At 43.8% G+C, this 15,305-nt stretch overlaps 1 protein-coding gene across 1 annotated transcript in view; it reads right to left on the reverse strand.

Moving 5' to 3' along the window:
* The window catches only part of BLTP3A (bridge-like lipid transfer protein family member 3A), a 57,038-nt gene that overhangs the window by 5,771 nt on the left and 35,962 nt on the right, over positions 1-15,305 (reverse strand). The window contains exons 9-18 of the mRNA XM_082664850.1: positions 13,149-13,235; positions 12,462-12,632; positions 11,912-12,051; positions 11,364-11,505; positions 10,922-11,115; positions 9,257-10,713; positions 4,404-4,600; positions 2,587-2,741; positions 2,352-2,502; positions 214-476 (exon numbers count right to left, since the gene is read on the reverse strand). Of these exons, the coding sequence (XP_082520976.1) occupies positions 214-476; positions 2,352-2,502; positions 2,587-2,741; positions 4,404-4,600; positions 9,257-10,713; positions 10,922-11,115; positions 11,364-11,505; positions 11,912-12,051; positions 12,462-12,632; positions 13,149-13,235 (2,957 nt within the window). The remainder of the gene's footprint in view (positions 1-213; positions 477-2,351; positions 2,503-2,586; positions 2,742-4,403; positions 4,601-9,256; positions 10,714-10,921; positions 11,116-11,363; positions 11,506-11,911; positions 12,052-12,461; positions 12,633-13,148; positions 13,236-15,305) is intronic.

Here is a 15,305-nt window from a genome sequence, read left to right on the forward strand (position 1 = left end):
GGCTAGAGACAAGATTCCCTCAGTTGAACTCAGGACTCTTTGCCAGCAACACATTTTTATGTACTACTGTAACACTGACAAAGAATGCTAATATGCATTTCCTCACTTGATCCTCATTACATTTTACAGGGACAGGAGAAGAAGTTAACAGCTGTCACTGCCAGAATCCCTTGCCTGACTAAGCCTAGGGTAAAACCCCAAAGTTCCTCTCACCTTTAGAGTGATCCTGGAGTTCAGGAGCTCAATCTGCATGGGAACTACCAGTGGGATCTCCTCATCCTCCAAGAAGGGCCCCAGGCCACTGAGCACCGAAGTGAGCAGCTCAAGGTCACAGCCCTGAAGCAAGAAACGTAGGAAGCCATTCTGTGTGGCCAGAGGGGAATGAACAGCTGCACCAGGCCCCACCTCAAAGCGAAGGCCTACAGCTGGCCTGATGTGGCCAGTCTTCAAAGTTGAGGCTTCCTGAAAGCTTTTGCCTTTGAGAAGAAAGACAGAAGGAAAACATATTAATTAATTACTAGCCAGTGATTGCTCTAAGCACTTTATATATATTTAATATTCCTAACAACCCTGGGCCAGAAGTATTGTTATCATTCCCATTTTAGAGATGAAAGAACTACGGCACAGAGAGTAACTTGCCCAAAGTAACACAACTTGTAAGTAGCAAGGATACGATTTGCACGCGGGCAGCCTAACTGCAAAGACTGTGGGCTTGGCTAATTTGCTCTAATGCCTCTCATGACAGAAGGGATGTTAAGGACCAATAAAAAGCTGGTCTTGCTATGAATCAGAGGCACTGGGCTGATGGCCAAGGTAAAGCTCTTAAAACAGAGGACCCTTGGGAATTCCCTGGCAGTCCAGTGGTTAGGACTTGGCGCTTTCACTGCTGCGGCCCAGGTTCAATCCCCGGTCAGGGAACTAAGATCCCGCAAGCCACACAGCACAGCCAAAAACAAACAAACAAACAGAGGACCCTCAACTCTGCTAAATTTGATCATCTCTTCCTTTCTCCAAGTCTTGGTCTTCTCACCTCTCTCTGAGGAAGCCAAGCGGGATCTATGCTAATTTACTCAAAACTGCATAAAGAATAATCTCAGGTGTAGCCAAGGCTATGAAACAACTTACATACCTATATAAATGCAAATTGGTACAACCATTCTGGAAAACAAATTGGCATTATCTACTAAGGTTAAAGCTATACCTACCCTAATGACCTAACAATTATTTCCTCAGGAATATAAACCTGGAGAAACTCTCCAACATACATATCAGGAGACACGTACAAGGATGGGCATGTCAAGACAGCCCTATTTGAAATAGCAAAAAAACTGGAAACAACCCAAATGTCTGTTCAGAACAGACTGAAGAATAGTAACTAGAGTAATGGGTACAAGAGATATTTTGGGGGTGATGGTGATGGTTGTAGAACCCTGTAAGCTTACTAATATTTATCAAATTGTATACTTACAAGGAGTGAATTTCATAGTACGCATAAGCAGTTTTTAAAAAAGCAAAAAGTGGTATATTTCTACAATAGAATATTATATAGTAGTAAAAATGAATAAATTAGAGCTAACTCAACAACCTAGAAGAATCTGAAGAATATCATGGTACTTGAAATCACAAAAGAATACAAACTATGATTCCATTTAGAAAAACTTGAAAAACTGCAAAGCTAAATAATACATTGATACAAACACATGCAGAAGAATTGTAAAACAAGAGAATGAGAAATACAAAATTCAGGACAGTGATTCCCTATGATAGGTGAGAGGCAAGAGGAAGGTTCTGGAGAGGGACTCCCGGGGACTTCAAAGTTAATGGTACTGTTCTATTTACTAAACTAGGTAGTGGGTACATGGGTTCATTGTACTGTTGTTATTTTATACCTTATATATATTTTACAAGTATTCTTTAGTATCTACTCAATATTTTTAAAAAAATTTTTAAACAAAGCATGTAGCTTAAGCCCAGATTTTTCCTGTCATCTTTTAAAGTATAAATGATAATTCACATCAAAGGACTGAATCAGAAGTTCCCTGATCAGATATAGCTTGATGTTAGCAGCCTCACAAAGAAGTGGACACAGTCCTCATGTATAAGCATAAGGAGCACCTGGGAGGTGAGGACGCAGACTAGCCTACTGAGTACAAAACCCCAGAAAGAGCTCTGGGAGGCTCCTTGCAAGGAGACTTCATTAGACTTCTTCCTCCCCCTAATCGCTGCTGGAGAGAAGCGCCAAGGGCTTGGCACTAAGGTAGCTGCCCTTGGAGCACAGTGACAGGAGCAAGTCAAGCTATGGATGCCCCAGAAAAATCCCACCAGCTCTCCTGCAATCCCACCATCCTCACCTGGGCACTGTCCATGCAGGAACTGCCAGAGTCCCACGGTCCCTAGCTGCTGGAGGGTCAGCTCCTCTGCTTGCAGGGCCACAGTCAGGTCCTCACCACGTACCTCAATCCCCAAGGACACCTCATTCACCTTCAGGACCAGAACTGAGACCTGTAAAAGGAGACTCCCTTAGCTGAGTCCCAAGCTTCCAGCTTAGAGCCTACCCTCTGCAGAGAAGAAAATAGAACAGCTGACCAGGTGAAGATGAAGGTCTTCCCCACTGGGTGAGGCTGAACTCTTGGCCTCTGGTGACCCCTGGCCATAACTATCTGCAACAGGGCTCCCTTGAACACCAGCACTGTCTAAGACATTGGGAAGAGATCCTGGCGGAAGAGATTCTCGACCAGACTCTGCATAAGAAAGATAACAAAAGAATTTGAGAGTCAAAAAATTCTATTCAAATCCAATCTCTAAAAACAGTGACAACTGTAAAAATAAAACATTTATGACACTCATGAGACAACTGGAAATTTGAAGACTAACTAGATATTTAATGAATTTAGGGAATTATTGTTAATTTTTAAAAAGACAATGGTATTTGGTCACCTTAAAAAAAGTCTGTAAATGGAAGCAAACTAAGTGTCTATGGACGGATAAATGGTTAAACAAAATGTGGTATAAACATACAACAAATAATGGTCTTAAAAAGGAAGGAAATTCTGACACATGCTACATACAACGTAAATGAACCTTAAGGACATTTTATGTGAAATGAAACAAGCCAGTCACGTATGGTTCCATTTATGTGAGGTACCCAGATGGTCAAATTCATAGAGACAGAGAGTAGAATGGTTGCCAGGGGCTGGTGGAAGAGGGAATGAGGAGTTATTGTTTAATGGGTATAGAGTTTTGCAAGATGAAAGAGCTCTGGAGATGGATAGTGGTGACGGCTGTGCAATGATTTGAAGGTAATTAATGCTACTAAATTATAGTTTAAAATAGTTAAGATGGTAAATTTTATGTTATGTGTATTTTACCATAATTTTAAAAATATTTTAATATTTAAAAAATTTGTATTTTCTAGAGATGCAAAATGAAAATATTTATGGATAAAATGATATGTTTCGGATTTGCTCCAAAATAATATGGGAGGAAGGGAAGTGGGCAGAAGAATATATAAAACAAGAATGGCCATGAGTTCTTAATATCTGAAGCTAGGTAATGGGTATATGAAGGTTCGCTATTTGAATCTTTTTTTTTTTTTTTTTTTTTTTGAGGTACACGGGCCTCTCACTGTCGTGGCCTCTCCCGTTGCAGAGCACGGGCTCCAGACGCGCAGGCTCAGCGGCCATGGCTCAAGGGCCCAGCCGCTCCGCGGCATGTGGGATCTTCCCGGACCGGGGCACAAACCCGTGTCCCCTGCTTCGGCAGGCGGACTCTCAACCACTGCGCCACCAGGAAAGCCCTGATTCTGTCTATTTTTAAATATTTGGATTTTCCCATAAGAAATTAATAATAATAACAAAACAAACATGCATATATACCATCCAGCTTAAGAAACAGTACATTCTCTTTTTATTTTCATTTAGATACTCTTAAGGGGCGATTTTAAAAGTTTTCATTTCAATAAGCTGAAAGAACTAGTGTTAACTCCTAGTGGTGATTAATCTAATGCCTAAAGGTTACTTGTTTTATCATAGACAAAAAGCTCCTAGTTATTTTCCAACAATAAAATACATAGTTTAGGCAAAAAGCAGACAACAAACACACACACCATTGATACAGCCACAGAATTAGTCTTACCGCCACAGCTACATGGCTGTAAGACTAGCGCTCTCTTCTTTGAGTGTTGTTCTGTGATAAATCTCAAGTACTAATCAATAACCTAGAAGATGTGGGGATAAAGTCAGAGCCACAAATCCACTAAAATTTCTCTTCTTTTGGTTTTCTGATTAAGAAAATGTCTACATTATCAAATCTCAGCTCCTTTTGCATCCTGCTGGTCTGAATACAGGCATCAGAAAGAACACTCTTGGGGCTCTACAACTCTGCCCGGCTCTGCTTCCACTTACCAGACTCCAAGAGCATCACAAGGCTCTCACTGCCATCACTGTCCACTGAAATCCGGTCTTCAGGGCCACTGTTATCCAATGAGACACCATCAAATGACTGCTGAGATACTGTCCTCTTCATGGAGAAAAATCGGAGTCGGGCAGCTCCTCCACCTACAGGGGCTGCCACCCCCTCATCTATCTTGGCCATGGGCTCCCTGTTTAAAAAACAAAAACAAAACCCACAAATGTGGCTTAGGAGGTATGTTGTTCCATTCCCTTGCAATACCCATCCTTTTCAGCCCAGAGCGTTATTGTATACGTAAACTTTGATGTCAATTATTACCCGCTACAAGACCACTTTTCAACTGCTGGCCTTTCTGAATCCCCATATTCCAGCATTTCAAACTGCATAGGCAGTTCTCCCATATCAAATGTCAAGGTTATTCAGGTCATCCCATGTACAGAAGGGACCAACTACCTACAGCCCTGGTGCTTGTGAATGGTACCTGAAACCCATGTTCATTCCTCAAGTACTTACTGAATAACCTCTGCATACAAGGCACCGGGCAGTGGTGGGGAGTGATGAATAAGACATCCCCTGTCCTCAAAGAATGTACATTCTATCAGGAGAGAGGAGACTTATACACAAATAACCTTATATGGTAGTAAGTCACACACACCGTAAGAGGGACAGGGATACAAGCCAAAGGCTAGGCAATACCAAAGAGGGGAAAGGATGAAGAGAACGGCTCTGTGGAAAGAGATTATGTTTGAGGTGGTCCTTGAAGGACTGTGAAAGAGATGATGAAGAGGGCCTTCCATGGGGAAGAAACAGCATGAGCAAAGGCATGGAGCCAGAAAACGAAATGTACCTTTGGAGACTAGTAAAGAGCTCAGCTCAGCTGGAGCGTAAGTTTTGTCGGGGGAGAGCAATAGAAGATAAAGTTAGAAAGGTTTCTTTAAAGAAACCTTTAAAGACCTTATGTGCCCACCTCTGATTTTATTTATAGGTGAAGAAACTGACTCAGTCCCAGTTAAAGGTAGAATTAAGAAGAACCCAAGTCTCCTAACTTCTTGCTAAGTGCTTTTTTCACTTTACCACATGAGTGGCAGCCAGATTATAGAAAACCCTGGACAAAAGATAACGCATGAAAGTGCTCTGAAAACTGTGAAGTGCAGGAGGCATACAGGAAATCTCTGTACTGTCTACTCAATATTGCTGTGAAGCTAAAACTGCTCTAGAAAATAGTCTATTTTAAAAAACTGTAAAGTGCCATATGGATATATCGTAATAACTGATTACACCACACTAAGAAGTTCAAACTCAATTCAGGGAGAATAAAGAAAAAGCCAGAAGGCTTTAGAAAAGGGAAATAACAAGATCATACCTGTGGTTTAAGAAGTTTGACCTGGGACTTCCCTGGTGGCGCAGTGGTCGAGAATCTGCCTGCAAATGCAGGGGACATGGATTCGAGCCCCGATCTGGGAAGATCCCACATGCCGTGGAGCAACTAAGCTCGTGTCCCACAACTACTGAGCCTGCGCTCTAGAGCCCGCGAACCACAACTACTGAGCCTGCGTGCCACAACTACTGAAGCCCGCACGCCTAGAGCCCGAGCTCTGCAACAAGAGAAGCCACCGCAACGAGAAGCCCACGCACTACAACGAAGAGTAGCCCCCGCTCACCACAACTAGAGAAAGCCCGCACGCAGCAACAAAGACCCAATGCAGTCAAAAATAAATAAACAAATTAATTAATTAATTAATTTTAAAAAAAAGAAGTTTGACCTGCCTTTTCCAAATATGCTAGCGAGGGAAAGATATTCAATGAGGAAATCAACTAATAGTTCACTAAAATAGTCCACATGTGGGAGCAGATAGGAGAAACAGATGTGAGACTCCCTAGAGCTGTGCTCCCAGCGTCATCCTCAGACGAACATTATCATCTAAAGGGGAACTCATTAGAAATGCAGCTTCTCAGGCTCTGTCTCAGACCTACTGGACGAGGAACTCTGGGGACAGGGCTCAGCACTCTGTGTTTCAACAAGCCTCCAGATGATTCTGAAGCATGCTTAAGTTTAAAAGTATGGTCAGAACCTGACAAATGCCTGGAAGAGGCAGAGCTTGAATGAGCAAAGGAATGATGCCACCAAAAAAAGAAAGAAAAAGAGAACTGGCCGGGGGAGGGAGGGATAAGGAATTTATTCTTTTATATATGTGAGGTTCAAGGCACCCCTGGGAGATCAATGTGGAGCTATGGGCAGTAGATAGTTTTAAAGCAAGAGCAGGGAAGGGGAGGGAAGTTAGGACTGAAAATAAGGGCTCTCGCAGACGTGAGGAGATGGACAAAATAACTTAGAGCGAAAGTACAGCTGATCCTTGAACAACACGGGTTTGAACTGCACAGGTCCATTTATATGCAAATTTTTTTCAAGAGTAAATACTATAGTACTGCACAATCCACAGATGGTTGAATCTGTGGATGCGTTGGAACCACTTATATGCAGGAACCTCTTATAGGTAAGGCCAACTATAGGTTACATGCAGATTTTCAACTGCACAGAGATTCAGTGTTCCTAATCACCACATTGATCAAGGGTCAAATGTATTCAAAAATGCATTTGAGTGATATAAACCTTCTGAAAGTTTGGCAAATACATCAAGAACCTTAAAATGTTTGTAGTGTTTGACCCAATAATTCCACTTCTGGGTTTTATTCTAAAGGTTTAGATATGCATAAGGAGTAATGTTCACAAAAATAGGGACGTTTAACACAGCCTTGGTTTTACCTGAGAAAAAATTGGAAACAGACTAAATGATGCCCCCCAGAGAGTGGACTGGATGAATAACTTATGATACACCCATCTGCAAGAATATAATAGAGCAATTAAAAATTATATGTTCAAATACCTCATGAATGGGGAACTATTCACAATAAATCATAAAGAGAATAAAACTGGAAAATTTCTATATTATATAGAAATAATATAAATACACAAATATTATAAAATAATATTTGGGTATTTTATATGAGTAGGCACATGTAAGCATTCGCATGGATACACAAATATGTATAGAAAAATTGGAAGCAAACAGATGCAATGTAAATAATGGCTATCTCTGGATAGTGTCATTACAAGTGACTCTTAACATTTTCTTCTTATTCTTTTATTTTTCCACACTGTCAACGAAATGAACACAAATCATTTTTATAATTTAAAAAATAAAAATTATGACAAAAGCGATCAGAATATGGACAGCCTAGTGCTGTGGAACAGTTCCATTTACAGGATAAAAGGAAGAAGAGAGCAGCCAAGGGAAAAGAAAAGACTCTTTCCAAGAAGTGTGAGGAACTGACCAGCAAGGCTGGTCCAGAATGAACTGACCAGCAAGGCTGACTGCACAGAGTCGTCCTGGAAAAAGATGACTGAGAAAAGGCCACTGGCCTGGGCAGTTAGGAAGTCACTGTTGGTGTTTCAAACAGAGTTTGTATCACACACCTTCCTTTTCTCCTTTTTACCTCTCCTCTTTTCCCATCTCCCTTACTTTTCTCTAATTAGAAAAGGCAGCACATTAGGTGATCGGGAGTCCAGGCTTTCAATCCTCACCCCACCACTCACAAGCTGTGTGATCTTGAGCAAGTTTCTTACCTCTCTGAGCCTCAGTTTTCTCACCTGTAAAATGTGGAGTGATATTAGGACCTACCTTATAGGGTTCTTACAGTAATTCAATGCATTAATATTGTTAATATTTAGGACAAGGCCTGACACATAGAAAGTACTCAATAAATGTTGCCTAGTATTATTACATAATTAATCCTTTAAGCTTTCCTCCTCTTTCCTCCTAGGCTATCTAGGCCTAGCAGGTACTAGTATACCCGCAGGCATTGCTTTGAGACACACTTAAGAAAATCCACTTAGACAAAAGTTCTAAAGCCACTGATCTTCAAACCATGGTCCCCAAACCACTAAGTGTCCCAGCAAAGATTTCCCATAGTTTTCATTATCTTTCCTAAAACCACAGGCACCCATGGAAAAATCTATACCTTCCCACTCTTCTGACTGTGCATTTCTGTGTTTTCTGCTTACTCCCCACTGTAGCCCCGGCATCTAACACAGAGCCTGGCACACAGTAAGGGCTCAAAAAATACTTGTTGAACGGATGAGTGAAATTCTTCCTTCTCTATTACTCTGACAGATATTGATAAGGTGTACCAGAAAGAGCAAGTTCAAAGCCCCAGCTTTTCTAGTTATAAGATACAGGATCCATGGGCTCATCCTCTCTGAAGCTTCCATTTCCTCAGTTATAAACTGGGGATACAAACATCTGCAGCGACCTCCCCGAGCTGCTGTGGGGATTACATCAAATAAAATACTATATGAGAGCCCACTGAAAAGAATAAAATATCATACAGATGCCAGGTATTATTATTCTGATACAGCATAGCTGTATCAATAACAGTGAATCAGTGAAAGAGGAGATAGCTTGATGCTAAGAAGCAATAAATGTTGACTTGAAAACTGCCCAAGACCAGGCTAAGATATATGGAGGCATGAGAAAATCCATGGGATTTTGTTACTTTATTGCAATTTCTGATTCTTCCCCTATCACAGAATTAGGTGTAGTCCCGAAAGTAAAGTCCCTCTGACTGGTATGCCTATATCCTCTAAGTAGCCTGAAAGTTCTTCCGCTGCTCTACAGGCAGCTCTGAAAACTAAAGGCTTTGCCACATTAACTAGGCCATTCCATGTAGGCTCCTGGACCACGCGGTGCTTCCCAATCTACAAGTGCACATGGCAGGAGGCCTGAGCCCAATGGCCAGAGCTAGGAGGGAGAGAGGAGGTGAATGAAGGAGGCAGAGAACCACTCACTTGGCTGGGGGCAGAGACAGCATCTTGTGCATGGTGGAGGTCATTCGGTCTCTGCCCAGACTGAAGGCATCCTTAGTCAGAGACATAGCTTCCTTGGTGAGGTCCATGGTGGCATGTAGAGCCTCCTTTGTGGCATCCTTGGTCATGTGAATAGCACTTGATAATTCTCCCTCAATGTTCTTCAAGGGGATGAGCTCGCCCTGTCCATTCACAGCAGTATCCTTGCCCCCTGGGGGCTTCAACTCAGCTGGTGAGCTAGGTGCCTGGGCGCTGCTCAGTCCCTTGTCCTGTAAGGAATCAACTGCCTCATGGCCCTTCCCTGCCTCCTGCTGTGCAAGAGAATCTGAGTCCTGCACTTCTCCATTGCTATGGAGAGGCAGTGGCCTATCCTGGGATGCATCCAGATTTTCAACGTCAGTGTCCTCCAGAACCTTCCTGGGGCTTGCTGGGCCCTGTTCTGAGGAGGCATCAGACTTCAGCTCCCTATCCTCTGAAGGAGACAGCTCTGAATCTACAAGGCTCGTAGTATCTGAACCCTCAGAGTCAGCTTCGACAGCGCCAGGGACAGGATGCATGAGCAGAGCCACCTCAGCACTGGGGAAGAGGACGCCAATGCAAGCTGTCTGGTCCTGCAGAGGAGACCCAGTCATGGCCTCGGTATCCTTAGTAAGCTGCTCCTGAAGACCCTGGAGCACCTCCTTCAGGCGGAGGAGAGCCAAGTACTGGTAGTGGTCAAGCCTCACTCGGACATGCTCAGGCGAGTGTATGAGCACATGTACATCTGCCGCGTCCTCCAGCTCTGTCAGAGGCCCTTTGTTATCCACACTACTGCTGCCTTCTTTCAGAATTTCCATGACTTCTGTAAGGCCTGATAGGCTTTTCAAATCATGCTCAGTCTTTGACCTCTGATGGGACACAGTGTCAGGGGCAAGGGCCTCAGAATGGACAGGACTGCCAAAGCTGGCGGATGCTTTCAGCCTCCCTTCTGTGGCCATAAGGAGCTTTCGTGCCTGGGCTTGCTGCCAGCGGAGGGGTAGGCAGGCCCAAATCGACAAGGGGAAGGGGGCCACAAAATTCAAGGAATGGCCTTTGAAGTTCTCTGTTCCCTCAAAGTCCAAGGAGATCTGGGTGAAGTGGATGGACCAGAGATCCTGGGAAGCCTTAAGCCTCTGGGGAGGGAGGGCACTAGATTGAGGGAATCGGGAATCCACCTGGAAGGCGTGATGCAAAAACAGCATGTGCAGAAGGCTAAAGCCGCCTGGCACCTTGGGAAACTGAACATAATTGGAATGAAAGAACTCAGCAGCAGCAAAACCCCGGAAGAGACTCTGAAGGTCTGGACAGCTACAATGTGGGGCGTGACGTGTATTGGTGGCAGTCACGCCTGATGCAGAGAAGACAAGGGCCTGGGGACGGTGCAGCCCAGCCCGCTCTCTCTTCTCCAGCGGGAAGCTCACCTTCAGAGAGAAAATGAAACCCAATTCAGAATGGCCAGCTGAGCAACTCTGCAACCCACCATTAATACACACGTGAAAGACCATTTGGGCTGTAAAACTGCTTTCCTTACTTCTATCAAATGGACAGAGCAGAGCCTTGGATTATAGCCATGGTAGAAGTGCAGCTGTGGCTGCCAACAGGGAACAAAAATCCCACTCTCTACCCTACCTTCAACCAGAAGGCATCCAGTCGGATGTCCAAGTGTTCATCTTTCTGGCTTGAATCTTCCAGTTTGTAGATAGCTTTGAACTGCTCCAAGCTGCGGTATAAATCCAGGCAGAAGAGGTTTCCCCAGAGCAAGCTGACAGGATCCATAGTAAATGTCAGACCATTTAACTGAATGTAAAGATTGGGACAGGGAACTGGAAAGCAGAGAAAAAAAGAAACCATGAATGAAGTAGCAGCTCGACTCTCACTTATCAGCTAATATTCATTTTATTATCAAAGGTATATATTTACACAGGGAAGAGTTTTCAACAAAGGTGTGCTAAACTAACTCAACCACTTAAAACTCCAAATGACAAACAGAATATAAGCAAAGAGCCGCCGAGGCGGACAAATGCGAAGAGCAAGAGCAAGACAGTAAGGACTGACCAGAGCAGATGCTTACCTGGCAGCTCCTGATTATCGGGGAAGTAATACTCTGTGAACTCAATATGAATGGCAGAGACCTGAGTGGGGAGGTTGTGAAGTTTCCGACTGCAGGAAAGGAGTGCCGATGGCTTCTTACTTGGCTGTCCAGCTGTAGAAACCTATGCAATCACGAGTTCCTGTTAGCATCTATACAGCACCCAGAATAGAATTTCCTCAATTTCCTCTGAGATAGGAGGATAAAGCCTCTACAACTCTTCCAAAGTCTGTCACAGGGAGCAGAGTGCTCTTCACGCAGATTCCAGGCATTCTCACACCTGACTAACACTATCTACGAGTTCGTTTTTTCAGTGAAAGGTTTGTAGTGGGGTATTCAGAGGAAAGTGGGGAATCCCAAGTCCTGATCTCAGCAGTCACACTCAGAAAGAAACAGACCAAAGTGTCAAATCCACCTGGAAGGGAGGGAAGCAGCCTCCGAATTCTACAACCTTGATCACATTTGTTGCATTCCAAATGAACTGCTCCACCCCTTTCCAGCCCTGTTTCCCTGTGTCATGGGCTCCTTACCTGGTGGACGTCCAAGTCATCCACCCGTATTACCAAGCAGCTAGAGCGTAGGCGATTCCATGCTGGAGGCCGAAAGACAGCCTGTCGGCCCTGAGAGGGGCTTCTCTCAAGGGGGTTCTTTTGAGGACTGGAGGGAGAATCTAAATAAAAATAAGGAGGTGGGAAAAAGAATCAGATACACTCAACTATCATCATTAATAGAATTCGGAAAGTAAAAACCCTAAGATCGTTAATGCTATATGTAGGAAAGAGTTTAACACTGGCAAGCTCCAGGACGGAACTCAAAAACTATTCTCTCCTTCAGACCAAGGCAACGGCCTATTAAATAGAGAAGCTAACAACCTCTCTTCCACACTGCAGCTATCCCTGGAGACAAACAGGACTCCCTAAAGAAAAAAGCCACAGATGTCTCTCCGTGGGATAAAGTTGGAATAATCAGCTGGGAGTAAGTTGGGATAATTAGCCAGTCCAGTGCTTTATTGCCACTGATACTCAAAGGTAAATGTCAAGAGGCAAAGCAACAGGAGTCCTCCAGCTCCTCATAACCCACCTGCTTTCCTCCGGAAGGGAGAGTCTACCCTCAGGTGCCAGGGTGGTTTCAGACCTGTCTCCTCGTGCCACTTCTCCATTTTACTCTGAAATTCCATCACCAGCTTCTGGGCCCACTGGCCTCGGGTCTCCATGGCCTCACAGTGACGTACCCAATGTTTGCAGCTATCACCTGTGCGATAAAGCAAAAAGATTTTAGTCTAAGATCATGACCCAATGTTACAAATTTTCTTTTCCATTGGTATAGTTTTCCATAATTCAGAATCTGATCCCTCACCGCCAATCCAAAATTCTCTGGGATAAGTAAAAATTATCTAGTGAGAGCACTCAAGTTCTTCTGGATTCTATATGTGATTTTTCCCTAGGGTTCCCTAAAGGCCAGCTGCTGACTTTTGCCATCTTTGACCATGGACCACTGGAGAGGCTCTAAAACTAGTGCAAGTAAGGGGTAGAGCACAGAATCAAAAGCAACATCTCAGACACTGCCTCCCCTCCTACTGCTTCGCATCAACAGTGGACCCTGCAAGTTTCCAGAAGATGTCCTCTTGAAAAGGACTATTGCCAACACCTCTCTGAGCATGTGCTGCAATCCCTGGCACCCTTCTGCTGGGCAGTCAGGGATGAACCCAGGCATATGGCCTCAATACCTAGGCCACGCTAAAACTGCACCCATTCAGAATTCTCCTACCTGCCCAGTGGAAGGGGTAATAGTCAAATGCCATCTTGCGAAAGGTAAGCTGCATTGCACCACCCATGAGTCTGTTTGCAGAGACACCTACAAAGAAAAATAAAGGTGAACAGCAGCAGAAGAAACAGAGGCCTAAACACCACTTGAAGCACTTAAAAGTCCTCCTAAGGGTCAGTTCCAAAGCCTGGCTGATACATAAGTGTAGCCGAAAGGCCATGATGTCAGGTGATTTGCAAGGCTGAGGCCCTCCTCTTTTGAATTGCAATGGACATGCTCTAAAAGATTTTTTTTTTTAAAGCATATTCCACTGTCTCTGTAAATGGCTGTCAGATTTCTGGAAAGACAAAAGAAACTGCAAAACTCAGGATTCTGGAATTCCAGTCCTAGGTCTCCCACAGGCACACCTGACAACCTTGATTGGTTCCCCCAAACCTGGCAATACTAGTATTGCTGCCCCGCAGCACAACACCTGGAGAGGCATAAGCCAAACTCCCCAAAAAGCAGGACCCATATTACTTCCTTTCATATCTTAGCTAAAGCTGTGATATATAAGACTGTCATTACACACTGTACATATGAAGTACCATGGAACACTAAAAACACTGCACTAACAAGGACATTATAAACATACAGAATAGTGTAGATAAACTGAATTTTTTTGCAATAAGTCAAATATTCTATTGTTTATCTTGAATTTACATTTAATTCTTACTAAATGAATGAACTTTCCATGTTTCTGTCTTATCTCTCCAACTAGACTCTAAGAACTGTAAGAACAAGGACTATTTCTTCTACATATGCGTGTTGTCTAACCTACCCTGTTCTGCACTTCCCTCCTATCCCTTCCATCCTATTTCCAGGTGAAGGGAAATACCATGGGACCTTCTAGCTGTAAGCTGGTACATCTACAACCAGGAGGGTCATTTCCATCCACTCTAGATATCACCACACCAAGGTTCTGGACTAATCACCATCCTATTAGGAGATACACCTACACCTGTGTTCCTGTTGCTCAACCTTTTTGTCATAATTACCACCTCATAGGAGCCTGTTTAGCTACTTTTTTCCTAATTGTCCCTTCTCCATGAAATTTAATACCACAGATATACTGTATACCTTATGTACTATATGTCTACCTGTGCTTTATACATAAAAAGAATAAGAATAAAGCTTATTCCTTTTATTCAATGTCAGGTTAAGAAAGACTAAATAATTCTTTTAAGTTAAAAGTTAAGGGACTTCCCTGGTGGCACAGTAATTAAGAATCCACCTGCCAATGCAGGGGACACGGGTTCGAGCCCTGGTCCGGGAAGATCCCACATGCCATGTGGCAACTAAGCCTGTGCGCCACAACTACTGAGCTTGCACTCTAGAGCCCACACACCACAACTACTGAAGCCCGCATACCCTAGAGCCCAGGCGTCACAACTACTGAGCCCATGCGCCACAATTACTGAAGCCCGTGCAGTCTAGGGCCCATGTGCCGCAACTACTGAGCCCGCGTGTTGCAACTACTGAAGCTCGCACGCCTAAAGCCCATGCTCCACAACAAGAGAAGCCACTGCAATGAGAAGCCCAAGCACCGCAATGAAGAGTAGCCCCCCGCTTGCTGTAGCTCAGAGAAAGCTGAGAAAGACCACCACATAGCAACGAAGACCGAAAGCAGCCAAAAAATTTTTTTAAAAGGTTAAAAAATAAAGTGTGAAAAGTTAAATTTAAAATTTTAAAGCTATTAATATTTAACTTAAGTTTATAACTATATCTGCTGAGTAACTTTTATATATATATTATTTATTTATTTATTTTTGGCTGCATTGGGTCTTTGTTGCTGTGCGCAGGCTTTCTTTAATTGCGGCGAGTGGGGGCTACTCTTCAATGTGGTGTGTGGGCTTCTTATTGCGGTGGCTTCTCTTGGTGCAGAGCACGGGCTCTAGGCGAATGAGCTTCAGTAGTTCTGGCACGCAGGCTTCAGTAGTTGTGGCTCACAGGCTCTAGAGCGCAGGCTCAGTAGTTGTGGGGCACGGGTTTAGTTGCTCCGCAGCATGGGGGATCTTCCTGGACCAGGGCTTGAACCCATGTCCCCTGCATTGGCAGGAGGATTCTTAACCACTGCACCACCAAGGAAGCCCTGTTGAGTAACTTTTAATGTAATTTATT

Source organism: Grampus griseus (assembly GCF_964374135.1).
Source record: "Grampus griseus genome assembly, chromosome: 10".
NCBI lineage: Eukaryota > Metazoa > Chordata > Mammalia > Artiodactyla > Delphinidae > Grampus > Grampus griseus.